This window comes from Podarcis erhardii (genome assembly GCF_964252035.2).
Source record: "Podarcis erhardii genome assembly, chromosome: 13".
In the NCBI taxonomy this organism is placed as follows: Eukaryota; Metazoa; Chordata; class Lepidosauria; order Squamata; family Lacertidae; genus Podarcis; species Podarcis erhardii.
This window is the reverse complement of record NC_138502.1, coordinates 10,059,374-10,074,977: the sequence shown is the minus strand read 5'-3', so window position 1 is coordinate 10,074,977 and position 15,604 is coordinate 10,059,374. Positions and strand designations below refer to the sequence as shown.

General features: G+C 43.1%; 1 protein-coding gene across 1 annotated transcript; it reads right to left on the bottom strand.

Annotated features, from left to right (window-relative positions):
- Positions 1-2,296: 2,296 nt before the first annotated feature.
- Positions 2,297-14,924, bottom strand: LOC309328408 (vomeronasal type-2 receptor 26-like; the record flags this gene model as incomplete). The annotated part of the gene is made up of 6 exons (XM_081838407.1): positions 2,297-3,207; positions 5,346-5,472; positions 6,637-6,864; positions 8,245-8,472; positions 13,149-14,003; positions 14,637-14,924. 6 exons carry the CDS (start codon positions 14,922-14,924, stop codon positions 2,297-2,299), a joined length of 2,637 nt encoding a protein of 878 aa, XP_081694533.1.
- Between the last annotated feature and the right edge of the window lie 680 nt (positions 14,925-15,604).

Genomic DNA, 15,604 nt, shown 5'->3' with positions numbered 1-15,604 from the left:
GCAGGGTGTTTTGGTTAGATTAGTGGTTATTTTTGCTGTTTCCAAGAGGTGTGATGCTAATAATAATAATAATAATAATAATAATAAATAATAATAAAGAGATGTTGTTGCTGACACCAGCTTCAAATAGACTTATACCTCAGAACAATTTCCCTAAATCACCCTAGTCAAATTCACTCACATCCTGGGATGGATCTACACTCATGATTTTTAACATTAAGGGTTAAGGAATGTTTTTGATACTGTATATGGCCAAATGACGTCCTACTTTTAATGTTCATGGTGCATTATTAAAAGGTGACTCCAGTGGGTACTGCAGAGAAACCAGTAAAACAACCCAAGTTAAAAATGCTTTAATTAACAAGTGTGCCCTGTGACATTTTAAACGACATAACTAATATTGTTCTAGTAACACTAAACAGATCAATGTTGGTCCAGCCTAGGTTTAGCAGCTACTGGGTAGAAAAAAAGAAACTCAGGCCTGCAATACAGTTGACAGCACAAGTCTCAGACTTCAACACTTGTACACTGTCATCAGCAGAAGTCACATAAATCTTTTCCAAAGTACAGAACTTAAACTAACTGACACACTCACAATTCAGCATTTCTCCACACAAGCTATTACAGCAACAAGTAAGGATTATTTTTCTGGAAGTTACATAAGGAGTCTGCTGCTTCTGTCAATGAAATAAAGAGGTTTCAATCCAGATAGTTGTAGTAGTTTAACTGACTTCCGTCAACATTAAGTGCTACTATGTGAGTCTGAATCTAGCCTAATATGAGTTTCTCATGTACCGTATTTTTCACTCTATAACACACACCTGACCATAACACACACATCGTTTTTAGAGGAGGAAAACAAGGGGGGGGGGAATTCTGAATGAAACAGTGGATGTATCATTTTTGTGCTTCATGCTGTGGCCACAGACATGTGATCTGATGGTGAATTTGGGGTGACCCAATGCAAAAATCCTGAGGATCCATGTGGATCCATGCTTTGTAACCACATTTTTGCACCATTGCAGCCCCAGGCAACAGTGGGTGGGTGATTTTTGGGGGGCAGGCTGTAGCCATGGACATGCTATGTGATCTGATGGTGAATTTGGGGTGACCCAATGCAAAGACCCTGAGGATCCATGTGGATCCATGCTTGGTAACCACGTTTTTGCACCATTGCAGCCCCAGGCAACAGTGGGTGTGTGATTTTTTTGGTGCAGGCTGTAGCCATGGACATGCTATGTGATCTGATGGTGAATTTGGGGTGACCCAATGCAAAGATCCTGAGGATCCATGTGGATCCTGAGGATCCAGAAGGGACAAGGAGCACGAGAGGGGTGTGCAGAGAAGCAGCTGGCTAAGAATGCAGGAGAGGGATTTAACGGGAGGGAGGAAAGGAAGGCAAAAGTTTCCACCCACCCACCCACCCACCCACCCAAGCCAGCCAGCTCTCTCTCCCCCCCCCCCACCTGCATGTTTTCCGGCTGCCTGCGAGTCCCTAGACGCAGCAGCAGCAGCAGCGGAGCACGGAGAGGAATTAGAAGGAAGGACGCTCTGCTTTCCCCTCTGCTTGCCTGGAGGGGAGGGGCTTTCCCTGCTCTTTGTTCTGTTTGAGCAAACACAGCAAAGAAACAGAAGTGGATGGGCAGTAAGACCCTGAGGCAGAATGCAGGAAAGCAGCAGCTTCCTCTTTTCTGGCTTCCCTTCTCCGTTTCGTGCGATTTGATTTTTGCCTGTTTAGTTGCCCCTGCACTCCTCCAGGGACCACACATTTGCTCAATAACACACACAGACATTTCCCCTTCCTTTTTAGGAGAAAAAATCTACATGTTATAGATAGAAAAATACGGTATATTTTCTTTTGACTATATATTGTGCGATCAATTAAACTTAAATGTCGTACATCAATAGGACTAATCTATGTTTGATTTGTTTTAGTAGGTCTACTCTAAACATGACTCATTCCAGATCCAAACTGCAGTTTATATTGCATTTTAGATAGAGTAAATAAATAAAAATGCAACAGTATCATAGGACTCAGTCCAATAAATTTCAGCATGATTAGGCCCATGTGTATTATTTATTTAATATTATTTTTCTTTATTAAGTTCTATACTGCCCTTCATCCAAAGATCACAGGGTGGTTTACAAAATAAAAACACAAAAATACATACCATAATAACAAACGGAAACAATTACCCTCCCTTACAGTTTGAAAGGCCATAGGAATGAGATGCATCTCACTAACTTAATTCCTTAATTCTCGTTGCTAATTTAAAATGGGCCAGGGCCAAATGATTTAGAATATTTCAATGTTTCTTCTTCTTAGCTGTTCCTTGTTGTTCAACTCAGGTCTGAACACAATGATGTAGAGCTTTGGAGAAAAGACACAAAGCAGTAAGCCAGCACTGGAGGCCAAGATGGAGAAAATCTCCACGGCAACCATATATTTACCCTTGGTGCTCAGGTAAGTTGGGACAAAGGTCAGCCAAACACTGCAAAAGACCAACATGCTAAAGGTGATAAATTTGGCTTCATTGAAACTATCAGGCAACTTACGGGCTAGGAAAGCCACAGTGAAGCTGACAGTGGCCAGGAAGCCCATGTAGCTCAAAACACAGTAGAACATGGTGACTGAGCCCTCATTACATTCTTGAACAATTTCTTTCATAACTGAGTGCATGTTGAAATCTGGGAACGGGGGAGAGGTTGAGAGCCACACAGTACAAATAGTGACTTGAATCAGGGAGCAGGAAAGAACAATGGAAGCAGCCAGTCTGTTCCCCAACCATTTCCTCATTTTGGATCCAGGCATGGTGGCCATGAAAGCTAGAACGACAATGGTGGTTTTGGCCAGAACACAAGATATCGCTCCTGAGAAGATAATGCCAAAAGCAGTTTGTCGAAGATGACACGTCAGTTTCTGGGGTTGGCCAATGAACAGCAAAGCACAAAGGAAGGAGAGCAGGAGGAAAAAGAGAAGAGTGTAGGTGAGATTCCGGTTGTTGGCCTTGACAATGGGAGTGTCCTTAAGCTTAACAAAGATGCCAAGCACTGAAGCTGTAATAAATGAAAAGGAAAGAGCCAATACTGCCAAAGAGATTCCCAAAGGTTCACCAAAAGTGAGGAAGATTATGAATTTTGGAATGCATGCATTACGGGCATTGTTTGGATACTGATCTTCAGGACATTGCAAACAGTCATCCATGTCTGAAAAAGAAAACATGAGGAAACCCTATTTGTAGTGGAATATGGAAACCCTATTTGCAGTAGAATAATAAAGGCAAAAAGAGAGAGAAAATATCACAATGAGTGGGCATTTGGGGTAACCAGATTAATTTTACAAAACCTAGGAAGATGGATGCTAGATAGAAAATTGAAAAAAATAATTGAAAAATATATATCCATATTTCTTATGCAATTATATTTAGAGGATACTGTACTCAGAGATGGTAGTTGTGGAATCTCAAGTTTTCGGCCTATAATTTCAAATGTGCCAGGACACGTACACAAAAAACCACCTCACCTGCCTGTGAATTTCACTCATCTGTCTGGAAATTGGGGGGGGGGGTTATAGTTCATTTGTAATTTCCACATAATAATAGAGGAGGTGCAAAGCTTCTTTTCTGAATCAGAATTCAGTCCTAGGCTCCGAGCTAAATCAGATAGTGTAATGGCTTGGGTCTCTCCCACAAACACAAGACAACTCAGGCAGGCAATTATCTCAGATTTATTTTTCAAACAAACAAACAAACCAGGTCGGAACTCAGCTAACCTCCATCATCCTCAGATAGCACAGTTGCCGGAACTAAGCTCCACCAGCTTTTCTCCCAACAGGAAAACCCCCACCTTCTCTTCCTTTCCTTTTCATGCTTCTCATAAAGTCTCGTGATGCTACGAGATTTTGGAGAGGACACTGCCGGTATTCCTGGGCCTGAGTCACGGTCTGGGCTGGCAAGCTGCATTCTTTCACTCTGGCTCTCCCTTCCATTATCCCTGTGCCCAGAGATCAAGTTACGGCTGCTCCCTGCTGCTTCTCCCTCCCCTCTGCATTCCATTCTTATCTGCTCTCTCTCTATGCTAGCGTTCTCATTCCCTGTCAGTGAAGGAACGTAGCTGACAGATAGTACTAACTTTTTTACTACTTCTACATAGAGTGGTTCATTATTTCTACCAAGCTCTTGGCACCGATTGCTTAATACTTACATATCAATAGTTATACCGGAATGTAATCTGTATCTAACTATATTCTCTTATCTAGAATATTCCTGATAAACCCTGTAAATTCTATTTCTTAACAAACCCAAAAACCGCCTTGCTGAAACTAAGCAGTTCTGGGCAGGGGCAGAGAAAGCGGGGGACGGTGGGGGCAGGCCGCCCTGGGTGTCACCACTGAGGTGGGAAGGGGTGACAAAATGGCAGGCAGCACTCACTGCAGGGCCTGCAGAATGCCCAAGTCATGCATCTCTCCTGGGAGTGACATAGTGGCTTGTGTGCCCGCAGGCTTCGTGCTGCCCCAAACGGTCCGCCCGCCACCTCCCCCTCAGCTGTAGGGTGGCTGAGTGGGAGGAGGCAGGCAGACTCATTGGAGGCCCTGCAGAGTGTCCTGGCCCCACCCCTGGGCGCAGGGTACGTGCGCTGCCCCAGGCAACCTATCGGCTTGCTCCGCCACTGGTTCTGGGTCTGATTATAGCATGGATGGGGGTGCCTAAGAACCACATACACACTGTGTTGGCCAGGGGTCAGCAAACCTTTTCAGCAGGGGGCCAGTCCACTGTCCGTCAGACCTTGTGGGAGGCCAGACTATATTTGGGGGGGGGGGGGATGAACGAATTCCTACGCCACACAAATAACCCAGAGATGTATTTTAAATAAAAGCACACATTCTACTCATGAAAAAACACACTGATTCCCAGACCGTTCATGGGCTGGATTTAGAAGGCAATTGGGCTGGATCCGCCCCCCCCCCGGGCCTTAGTTTGTCTACCCATGGTCTTGGCCTTCTTGATAGAAATAGGGAGGGATGTGAATCACGCCACGCCCCCCTACCGCCACAAACACAAATAGCTGTTTTGTGTTTGCAAGTCCATAATGTCAGGTTGATCTGTTGGTTGGATGATATGGGGAGGTTTATGAAATATGCAAGGTAGTTTGTATGGAAAAGATGCAGAGTTGTTTTTGTTAAAAACATTGCTTGGTTGCACCTCAGTTCACCCATGCAGCCATGTCCTGCTAGCTGGCATTGATTGCTACTCATGCAAAGTAAGTAAGTAAGGAAGGAAGGAAGGAAGGAGATTAAACATCCCAAGATTAAGCCATTTGTGAATGATTACCACAACACATCTTACCCTTCTGGTTTGAGAACTTCCCTTCTGGACAGGCAAGGCAATCATAGCAGCAAAATGGCTTCCCTTCCTTCTTGGTTCTACTGTAACCCAAATGGCAATGGTCATTACAAAGAGAAATGGGTAGTGCCTGTACATAAAAGATAGAGGAAAGCAGGTCCTGGTTTCCAAATTTGTATAGCACAGATTGTTCACCCCCACCCCCAGAATTGGCAGAGTTGCCTTGGGTTTGGCGTAAATAGAGGCAATGACAGGCATTTTGATATACTTTTCTGCCTTTCTTCAATGAATCTCTTTGGTGTTGCTTGGGACTTCTTTACTTGTACATTGGATTACAAATTAAACCTATTTAAATTAACATGATTTCAAAAAATTTCCTGGTGAAGATTTGAGACCTAAAACATAAATTAGAGTGGATACACTGAACACGTAGAGTGTGATAAAGCAAGACTTGGTGACTCCAACATCTGCATTCCTTAGGGAAGGTTTGGAAGACCTTCAGGTATTGGCTAAGCTTGCTGGGAATATGGGTGTTGCAGTTCAGAAACATCTGGAGGCCTGAAGGTTCCCCATGCCTGCCTTAGGAGAAGGGTCATAGATCAACGGCAGAGAATCTGCTTTGTATGCAGTTCAATCCCAGGTGTCTCCAGCTAGGGTTCAGAGAGACCTTGGTCTTCAACCCCAGAGACCAGCTGCCAGTCAGTGTCAGTATTGAGCTCGATGGGGCAATGGATTGACTTGGTCTAAGAGAGCTACCTTTGTTCCTATTCATGTTGCAAGGAAGGCAAGAAAGCAATGTCCCAGAACATCTAATCATATTATGATTATAGTAATTTATTTCATTAATCACCCTGATACATAGCAGTCAGAAGACATCTGACAATAAATGGAAATAAATACAAAAAACTACACAGGATAAACAAAAATAAAAAACAAAGTCCTAAATGCCATCATGCACTAGTTCTCACAGAGTTGTATGCATGTGTGATCCCTGCAATAAGAAAGCTGTATGAGCAGGATCTTCATTACATTGAGTCCCAATAAATAGATGGCTATATGCATAAGTAAACAAACATTTTCAAATGTGCCATCCAACATGCAGACATGGCAGGCAAGATTAGCAATAGCACAGTTAGGTTGGGGGTATGCTGAAGAGGCTGTGAGCCTGCCTGACAGTGAATAAATAGAGATGAATAGGGAAAGGACTGGAGACAGAAGTATTTCCATGACACCTCTTGAAGACTGGCAAAATGACATTTAGATAAAGCCCGCAAAAATGTGTCTGGAGTCAAACCTGGTTAAACCTGCTGGGCCATACAATGGCATCCTCATGAATGGTGAACTCTTTGCTCAGGGGTTCCCGTGGGTCTACTCCTCCAACTCTCACTCTAAGAATGGACCGGTTTGGGAATGTCACCCAGTTTATTATATCAAATGCAGCCTCTAGTTCTCCATGTTGGTTGAAATAAACTTTTTCCACAGCACTATTATTAAAGAAGCTATTTCTCACCAAGCGGCTGAGCTAAATTGGGCAGGGGAAAAGATGGGAAACAAAGGGTATTTCATAAGTAAATATATCAAGTTGATGATGAACTTTCCTTCTTGAGGGATATGAGCAATTGGCCCTTCAAAAGACTCATAAAGACCAGCAATGGATGCTGGACTAGATGTCCTGGTCCAGCAGGATGTTCTTATGTCCCAAAGTAAGTGAATGCAGAACAATAACTTCCTATATACTCTCTTTCTCTACATACATATGGGTATTTAATTTCAGTAAGGGTTTTATTTTAATAAGATCTTTTCATGAACAGCAATGAGGGAGGGGGGAGGGGGGAGAGATCCTTCTGAAGCAGCTGCCATTTGGCATTAAATGGAAACTTCTGGTATAATCTCCTATTAGTAAGATGAAAGTCCCATTCAGTATGAGTCAGTCACAGTCCTGAGTGAGGTCCCTAGCAGCTTCTCTTGGCAGATGTAGAACAGATTGACACAACAGTGAGCTAGGATTTCAATGTCACATGTAATTTGGTCTTTAGATGCTAGCCACCCTTGATTAAAAAAAAGAAAGTTTCCAAACACTCTGGATTTTTTGTTTCTATTATTATTCCCAGGGTTATGGTGTGTCAGGGATGCTGTCACTCTGACAGAAAGTGAAGAATCTGAACAGGAGAGAGAGCAAGCTGGGGGAAGCAGGAGCTTGAATCCTTTGCACAGTCAGGAAGAGATAAGCTCTGGAATGCAGCCTATGGAATGTCAAAATACCACAGAGCAAGCTACAGGAGGAGGGGGACCATTAGGATCCACGCCAGAAGAAGGGGAGGTTGACAGAACCAGACTCCCCCAAAACTAGGAGAAAGAATATGGTAGGAGCAATGCGCAGGATGAGAAAGAGAGGGACCCAGAGGTGGAATTTAGGCTGCCTTGGGAGACGACGGACGTTCAGTGCAGCAACTGACTCAGACAATGACTGATGTGTTATAGAAGCCGAGCTGCAAGGCCCGGTGATTGCTTGATAAATCAGAAAGTAAAACAGCTTCCAGCCAGACTTGTCTTGTGTTGGAAAGCCTTGCCAAACCTGACATGGTGAGCATTCCTGTCTTATTGTGCTCATGTTATTGCCTTCCACATCTGTTGATTCCAAAGCTTCAGCCGCCCTTCATCCACTCTGTGCTTCAATTTAGATGAATGCATGGCATGCAGAGCGTGTGCCACAGCATAGACTGCATTGTAGATGCTATAGCTGTGACCAGTCATGCTTGTTGGAAAAATAGAGCCAGTAAGAGTCATGCCCTCACTCCTATACTAAGCACATGGATATACAAAGCACAGAGCTAGGTCAGTATCTGAATTGCGAATCGTTGTAGAAGTGATGGATAGGCTACAAAATATGAATTTATCTCACCTGGTTAAACCTGCTGGGCCACACAATGGCTTCTTCACAAATGCTGAATGCTTCTTCTTTGGGAGCCATGGGGTCGATCTTTCCAACTTTCACCCTCCGAAAGGACTGGTTTGGAAATGTGACCCAGTTTATAATATCGAATCCAGACTCTAACTCTCCATTTTGGTTGAAGGAAACTTTCCCCCCATCGCTATTATTAAATGAAATGCTTTTAACAAAGTGGTTGAGCTGTTTGGGGGGAAAGAATCGATAGAATCAGAGAGAAATTAAAAGAAAACAAATTCATAAGAATATACAAAAGGCTGGTGATCATTCACAACTGATTCCTGAACTGTTTAAAGCTTTATACCAAGGAAGAATGGATACGGAGAGAGGAAGAGCCCGATAGGCCACCTTGAGCTTATTGCAGGAACGTTGAGAGATACATACAATAAACAGATAGAGTATTAAACTACAATAATAAAATGTAACAGTGGTACTAATGAAGAAAGTGACTGATCAGCAGTGGAACAGGTCAGAATGGTATAGCCACAAGTACATTTATAACTGTGATATGCTGGATGGTAGAAGCAGGGGAAAAAAACCTGTGCCATGTTTATCATGATCACCTTTGGGACTTTCCAGAGACTCTAGATTCTCTGTTTATTCCTTTGCTTCTGGTGAGCAGTGGAGATTAGACAAAGTCAAGGAAGAAACTGGATATCTATGGCTATTAGCCACAATGACTTTATACTTGCTCCAGAAAAAGGGGCATCGTGCCTCTGAACACCAGACTGTTGGGAGTGGACTACTCCCATAATGTCCAGACTGAGCACTTGCCACAGGTATCAAGTTGGCTGCATTGGGACACCTTTGGTCTGATCCATCATCATTTCTACTCCACTTTTAGCACACTCGGGACATTACCATCCACAACTGCTCATTCTGAAATGTTATTCCTTCATCCACTGTCATTCTGCCTTTGAGTCTAGATGGGTGCATGGCATGCAGAGCACGTGCAACCACATAGACATCTATGTAGACATTGTAGTTGTAGGGTGTGGGACCGACAGGTATTGGCTGTGTTTGCTGGGGATATGGGTGTTGCAGTTCAGAAACATCTGGAAGGCTGAAGGTTCCCCATCCCCTTAGGACTAGAGACAGAAGTATTTCCATGACACTTCTTTTTCAAAAAGGCCTGCAAAAATGTGCCTGGAGTCAAAGCTGGTTAAACCTGCTGGACCATACAATGGCATCCTCATGAATGGTGAACTCTTTGCTCAGGGGTTTTCGTGGGTCTATTCCTCCAACTCTCACTTTAAGAATAGACTAGTTTGGGAATGTCACCCAGTTTATGATATCAAATGCAGCCTCTACTTTTCCATGATGGTTGAAATAAACATTTCCCCCAGCTCTATTATTAAGGAAGTTATTTCTCACCAAGCAGCTGAGATACATTTGGCAGGGGGAATGATGGGAAAAGGAGGGTATTTCATAAGCAACTATAACAGGTTGATGATGAACTTTCCTTCTTGAGGGAAATGAGCAATGGGCCCTTCAAAAGATTTATAAAGACCAGCAATGGATGTAATAGAAGTCATTGAGCACTCCCATCTCTTGCGGGGGCGCAATTAGTGCCAGCACCATCCATTAAGAGTTTGGGTGTAATCTTCAACACCTCCCTTTCCATGGAGGTGCAGATTGCAGCTATAACAAAGACGGCATTTTTCCATCTCTGCCAAGCTAAGCAGTTGGCTCCTTACCTCTTTCCACAATGGCCCTGACCTAGCCATTGTGATCCACGCGGCGGTCACCTCCAGACTAGATTATTGTAACTTGCTCTACTTGGGGCTGCCCTTGAGACTGACCCAGAAACTCCAGTGGGTGCAGAATGCTGCAGCGAGACTCCTTACGGGGTCTTCGCTGCGAGATCACATTCACCCGGTGCTATACCAGCTGCACTGGCTCCCAGTGGAGTACAGGATCAGGTTTAAGGTGCTGGTTTTAACCTTTAAAGCCCTATACGGCCTAGGACCCTCGTACCTACGGGACCGCCTCTCCTGGTGTGTCCCACAGAGAAACCTACGGTCTTCAAATAAAAACATCTTGAAGGTCCCAGGCCACAGAGAGGTTAGGCTGGCCTCAAATAGAGCCAGGGCTTTTTCGGCTGTGGATCCGATCTGGTGGAACACTCTGTCACAAGAGACAAGGGTCCTGCAGGACTTGACATCTTTCCGCAGGGCCTGCAAGACAGAGCTGTTCCACCAGGCCTTGGGCCAGGGCACAGCCTGAGCCCCTCCCTCGACAATCTTCGCGGAGCTCTGGCCCAATGGTTGCCAGTGGCTTGATTTGAATTAATTTTATAATAAATGATTTTAGAGTGTTGTGTTGTGTTTTAGTTTTGTACTGTTTTATTGTTGTTAGCCACCCTGAGCCTGGCTTCGGCTGGGGAGCGCAGGATATAAATAAAAATTATTATTATTATTATTACTATTATTATTATTATTCATCACCATCATCTTCTTTTGATGAAAGAGGATGCTGGACTAGATGGGCCAATGTCCTGGTCCAGCAATATCTTATTATGGTAAGTGAATGTGGTAAAACTACCTCCTGTAATCTCTCTTTCTCAGCATACATATAGGCATTTGATTTCAGTAAGGTTTTTTTAATATGCTCTTTTAATATGATCTCTTTTCATGAAGAACAATGAGAGAGAGAGAGAGAGAGAGAGAGAGAGAGAGAGAGAGAGAGAAATCCTTCTGAAGAAGCTGCCATTTGGCCTTAAATGGAAACTCCTGGCGTAATCTCCAATTAGTAAAATGAAATGCCTAACCCCATTCAGTATGAGTCAGTCACAGTCCTGAATGAGGTCCCTGGAACAGATTCCCACAACAGTAAGCTATGCCTTCAAAGTCACGTGTAATTTGGTCTTTAAATGCTAACCACCCTTGCTGTGGTTGCTGACCTTGAGCCAGACATCCTGGAGAGTGAAGTCAAATGGGCCTTAGAAAGCACTGCTAATAACAAGGCCAGTGGAAGTGATGATATTCCAGCTGAACTATTTAAAATTTTAAACGATGATGCTGTTAAGGTGCTACACTCCAGATGCCAGCAAATTTGGAAAACTCAGCAATGGCCAGAGGATTGGAGAAGATCAGTCTACATCCCAATCCCAAAGAAGGGCAGTGCCAAAGAATGCTCCAACTACCGCACAGTTGCACTCATTTCACACGCTAGCAAGGTTATGCTTAAAATTCTACAAGGCAGGCTTAAGCAGTATGTGGACCGAGAACTCCCAGAAGTGCAAGCTGGATTTCGAAGGGGCAAAGGAACCAGAGACCAAATTGCAAACGTGTGCTGGATTATGGAGAAAGCTAGAGAGTTCCAGAAAGACATCTACTTCTGCTTCACTGACTACGCAAAAGCCTTTGACTGTGTCGACCACAGCAAACTATGGCGGGTTCTTAGAGAAATGGGAGTGCCTGATCACCTCATCTGTCTCCTGGGAAATCTCTATGTGGGACAAGAAGCTACAGTTAGAACTGGATATGGAACAACTGATTGGTTCAAAATTGGGAAAGGAGTATGGCAAGGCTGTATATTGTCTCCCTGCTTATTTAACTTATATGCAGAATTCATGATGATAAAGGCTGGGCTGGATGAATCCCAAGCCGGAATTAAGATCGCCGGAAGAAATATCAACAACCTCAGATATGCAGATGACACAACCTTGAGGGCAGAAAGTGAGGAGGAATTAAAGAACCTTTTAATGAGGGTGAAAGAGGAGAGCGCAAAATATGGTCTGAAGCTCAACATCAAAAAACTGAAGATCATAGCCACTGGGCCCATCACCTCCTGGCAAATAGAAGGGGAAGAAATGGAGGCAGTGAGAGATTTTACTTTCTTGGGCTCCATGATCACTGCAGATGGTGACAGCAGTCACGAAATTAAAAGACGCCTGCTCCTTGGGAGAAAGGCGATAGCAAACCTAGACAGCATCTTAAAAAGCAGAGACATAACCTTGCCAACAAAGGTCCGTATAGTTAAAGCCATGGTTTTCCCAGTAGTGATGTATGGAAGTGAGAGCTAGACCATAAAGAAGGCTGATCGCCAAAGAATTGGTGCTTTTGAATTATGGTGCTGGAGGAGACTCTTGAGAGTCCCATGGACTGCAAGAAGATCAAACGCATTCCATTCTTAAGGAAATCAGCCCTGAGTGCTCACTAGAAGGACAGATCGTGAAGCTGAGGCTCCAATACTCTGGCCACCTCATGAGAAGAGAAGACTCCCTGGAAAAGACCCTGATGTTGGGAAAGATTGAGGGCACAAGAAGAAGGGGACGACAGAGAACGAGATGGTTGGACAGTGTTGTTGAAGCTACCAACATGAGTTTGACCAAACCGTGTGAGGCAGTGGAAGACAGAAGTGCCTGGCGTGCTCTGGTCCATGGGGTCACAAAGAGTCGGACACCACTAAACGACTAAACAACAACAACCCTTGGTAGAAACAGAAAGCTTTCATTTTTTTTATATATAAATATTTATTAAGGTTTTTAAATATAAATGCACACATAATAAACAATCTTACTTCTTTTACAACAATTTCAACACTTCTTTGGACTCCCTCACGTCTCCCGCTCCCATTTACATCGTTAAAAATTTTTTCCAAACAAATTATCAACTTGTTTACAATCTCATGTCCACTCATTCAAATATAATCTAGCACTTCTTCCAAAAAAATTTTATATTTTCTTTAGACTCACTTATCATCAAATTTAAATCTAGTTTAGTGGTGGCCAATTTTTTATAATCTAGCATCCTTCTTAGAAACAGAAAGCTTTCAAACACTCTGGATACTTTCTTTTTATTGTTATTTCCAGGGCTATGGTGAGCATTCCTGCATTATTGTGCTCTTGATATTACCTTCCACATCTGTTGATTCCAAAGCTTCAGCCGCCCTTCATCCACTCTGCGCTTTAACTTAGATGAATGCATGGCATGCACAGCGTGTGCCACAGCATAGACTGCATTGTAGATGCTATAGCTGTGGCCAGTCATGCTTGTTGGAAAAATAGAGCCAGGAAGAGTCTCCAGCTTCTCCTCCCCAGTGCAAATATCTCCATCCTGCATATTTCCCTCAGAGTCAAAGAAATGACACTGAAATGCCTTTTCCCAGTATATCCTCATGAAGCCATCTTCTTTTTCCAAGATGGGATTTCTCATCTGAACAAATTCCTGGAATCCCAAGACCTCCTCTGAGTGAATTGTGAAGGATAGAGTACCATGGAGGAAGTCTATGTCCTGATCTTTCTGAAAGGGAAGTGATGTGAAATCCATCTGAACTGTCATGACCCAAACTTTCCCTTTAGCCTTTATTGGTATATCTTCATATTCTGACACAGCAGGAAGCATTCTCAAAAGTATCATGGAATCAATTTCCCCATGAATGATCAACACATTAGCAGTACTTCTCATGGCAACATTAAATATCTTCAGCCCATCTGCAACCAAGTCCGTAATAACATTAGTATATGAAATTGATGGAAATCTTCCTATGAAATCAAAGCAGATTCCTCTCAGAATAAATTTTGGAACCACGCTCTGCAGAAACCTCTCTCCATTCTCATCATTCACAATCACCACACCAGTCCATAGCCACCCAAAGTGTAGCAGTAACTTGAGAATCCCTTCATATTCATGGTCTATATTTGGGAACATTTGGTTAAGGAAAGCAACTTCAGTTCTAATATTTCTCATTGGAGCAGGACCATAGATGAGCTAAATCAAAGATAGGAAATGAGGAGATGAGAAATTTTGTTTAAGTTTGCAGTGGTTTTCATTTTTTTAACTTGTATTGACTGAGGTTAAAATACAATCTAGATTTCAGATTTTGTTTTGAGGAAGTGCTGCTAACATCGGAGCTTGTTGTTTTTTCCTGAAACTTGAAAGAATTTAAAGGTGCAGATACACTGAGCAGTCCTCTAAACATTGAAAAGCCATGTCTTACATGACACTGGTGAAACAGGGCTCCCACAATCTTCCATTGTAGGATGAGAGCTCCCATAATCTAAGAGCACATTGCCCTTGCTGGCTGGGGCTGATGAAAGTTGGATTTCAATAACATCTGCAGGACACCTTACTGTAGTCGCTCAGCCAGCTTATTTCAATTAGTTATATGAAGATATCTATCCAGCTCCTCATCATTTATTTCCACAGCAGTTAATAACATTCTATATTAAGCAACAAGGGGGGAAAGCAAATTAAGAACAACTGACAAAGGATCAACACAGTAACAGTTGCAAAGGTGCAACTAATTGTCTGTGCTTGCAAAGTACCATCATTTTGGCTGAAAAGAAGACCTAATGGTTTGGGTAGTTTTCTATCAGGAGAGGTGCTCTGAAAGAATGTTACCTGTGGAATCTTGTAGTTGCTCAGTATACTTGCCATATGAAGACAAAAATCAGAGTTCGGACCTCCAACGACTGCTGCTAGTTCATTCTGGAAGTCACACTTGTAGTTGGGAATGAATCTGCTGTATGTAGAGAGGAGTTCCAAGGAGGCACGATAGGTCCAGCTGGCAGTAAAATGGCTGTTATAGATGTGGAAGCCCAGGGTGAGGTTGGGTAACATTTGGAGGTTTGCATTGATCTCTTTTACAGCAAATACTAATGCCAGGATATGTTGGTAGAGCTGTGTCATAACCCTGAAATGAGACTTACATGCTGTAACACAGTGCATTTCCTTCTGGATAGGACAATTTCTACACCTCAGCTGCACCAATACTATCTTACTGATCAGTCTCAATTCAGGTAAATCTGGAGGAATATTAACATGCAGGGGCTCCAGCTCTAAACCATGGTGTTTAATTCTAGTTATTTTAAAATTAAATTTCTATACAGGTGTTCATCCAAGGATCATAGACCTGTTTAAAACATAAAAACACAAAAATCCATAAGTCAGCTAAAGAAATGTAACAAAGGCACCAGGTGAGCCTCCCTTAGCAGAGTATTCTACAAAGAGGGGCCACTGCAGAAAAAGGCCCTGAATCTCTTGTGAAGGGGGCACACAAAGAAAGGCCTCAGATGATGATTGCATGGTCTCAGTTAGTTCATATGGGGCACGGCAGTTTTTTAGGTATTGCAGTCCAAAGACATTTAAGGCTCACTTGAGTGATTTCTACCCCACCAAACTGAGTTCCGAGGCACAGATAATAATGTGGCTTAGCCCAAGACCTGTCTGTCCCAAACTCTGCACATTCTGGCAGATACTGGGCTTGAAATGCTCCAAAACTGCTGATATTATATTCATGGCTGCTGCAACTAAAAAGATAACAGATGATGATTAACATGGGCATTATGCAACTATTTGCCAAAGACAGA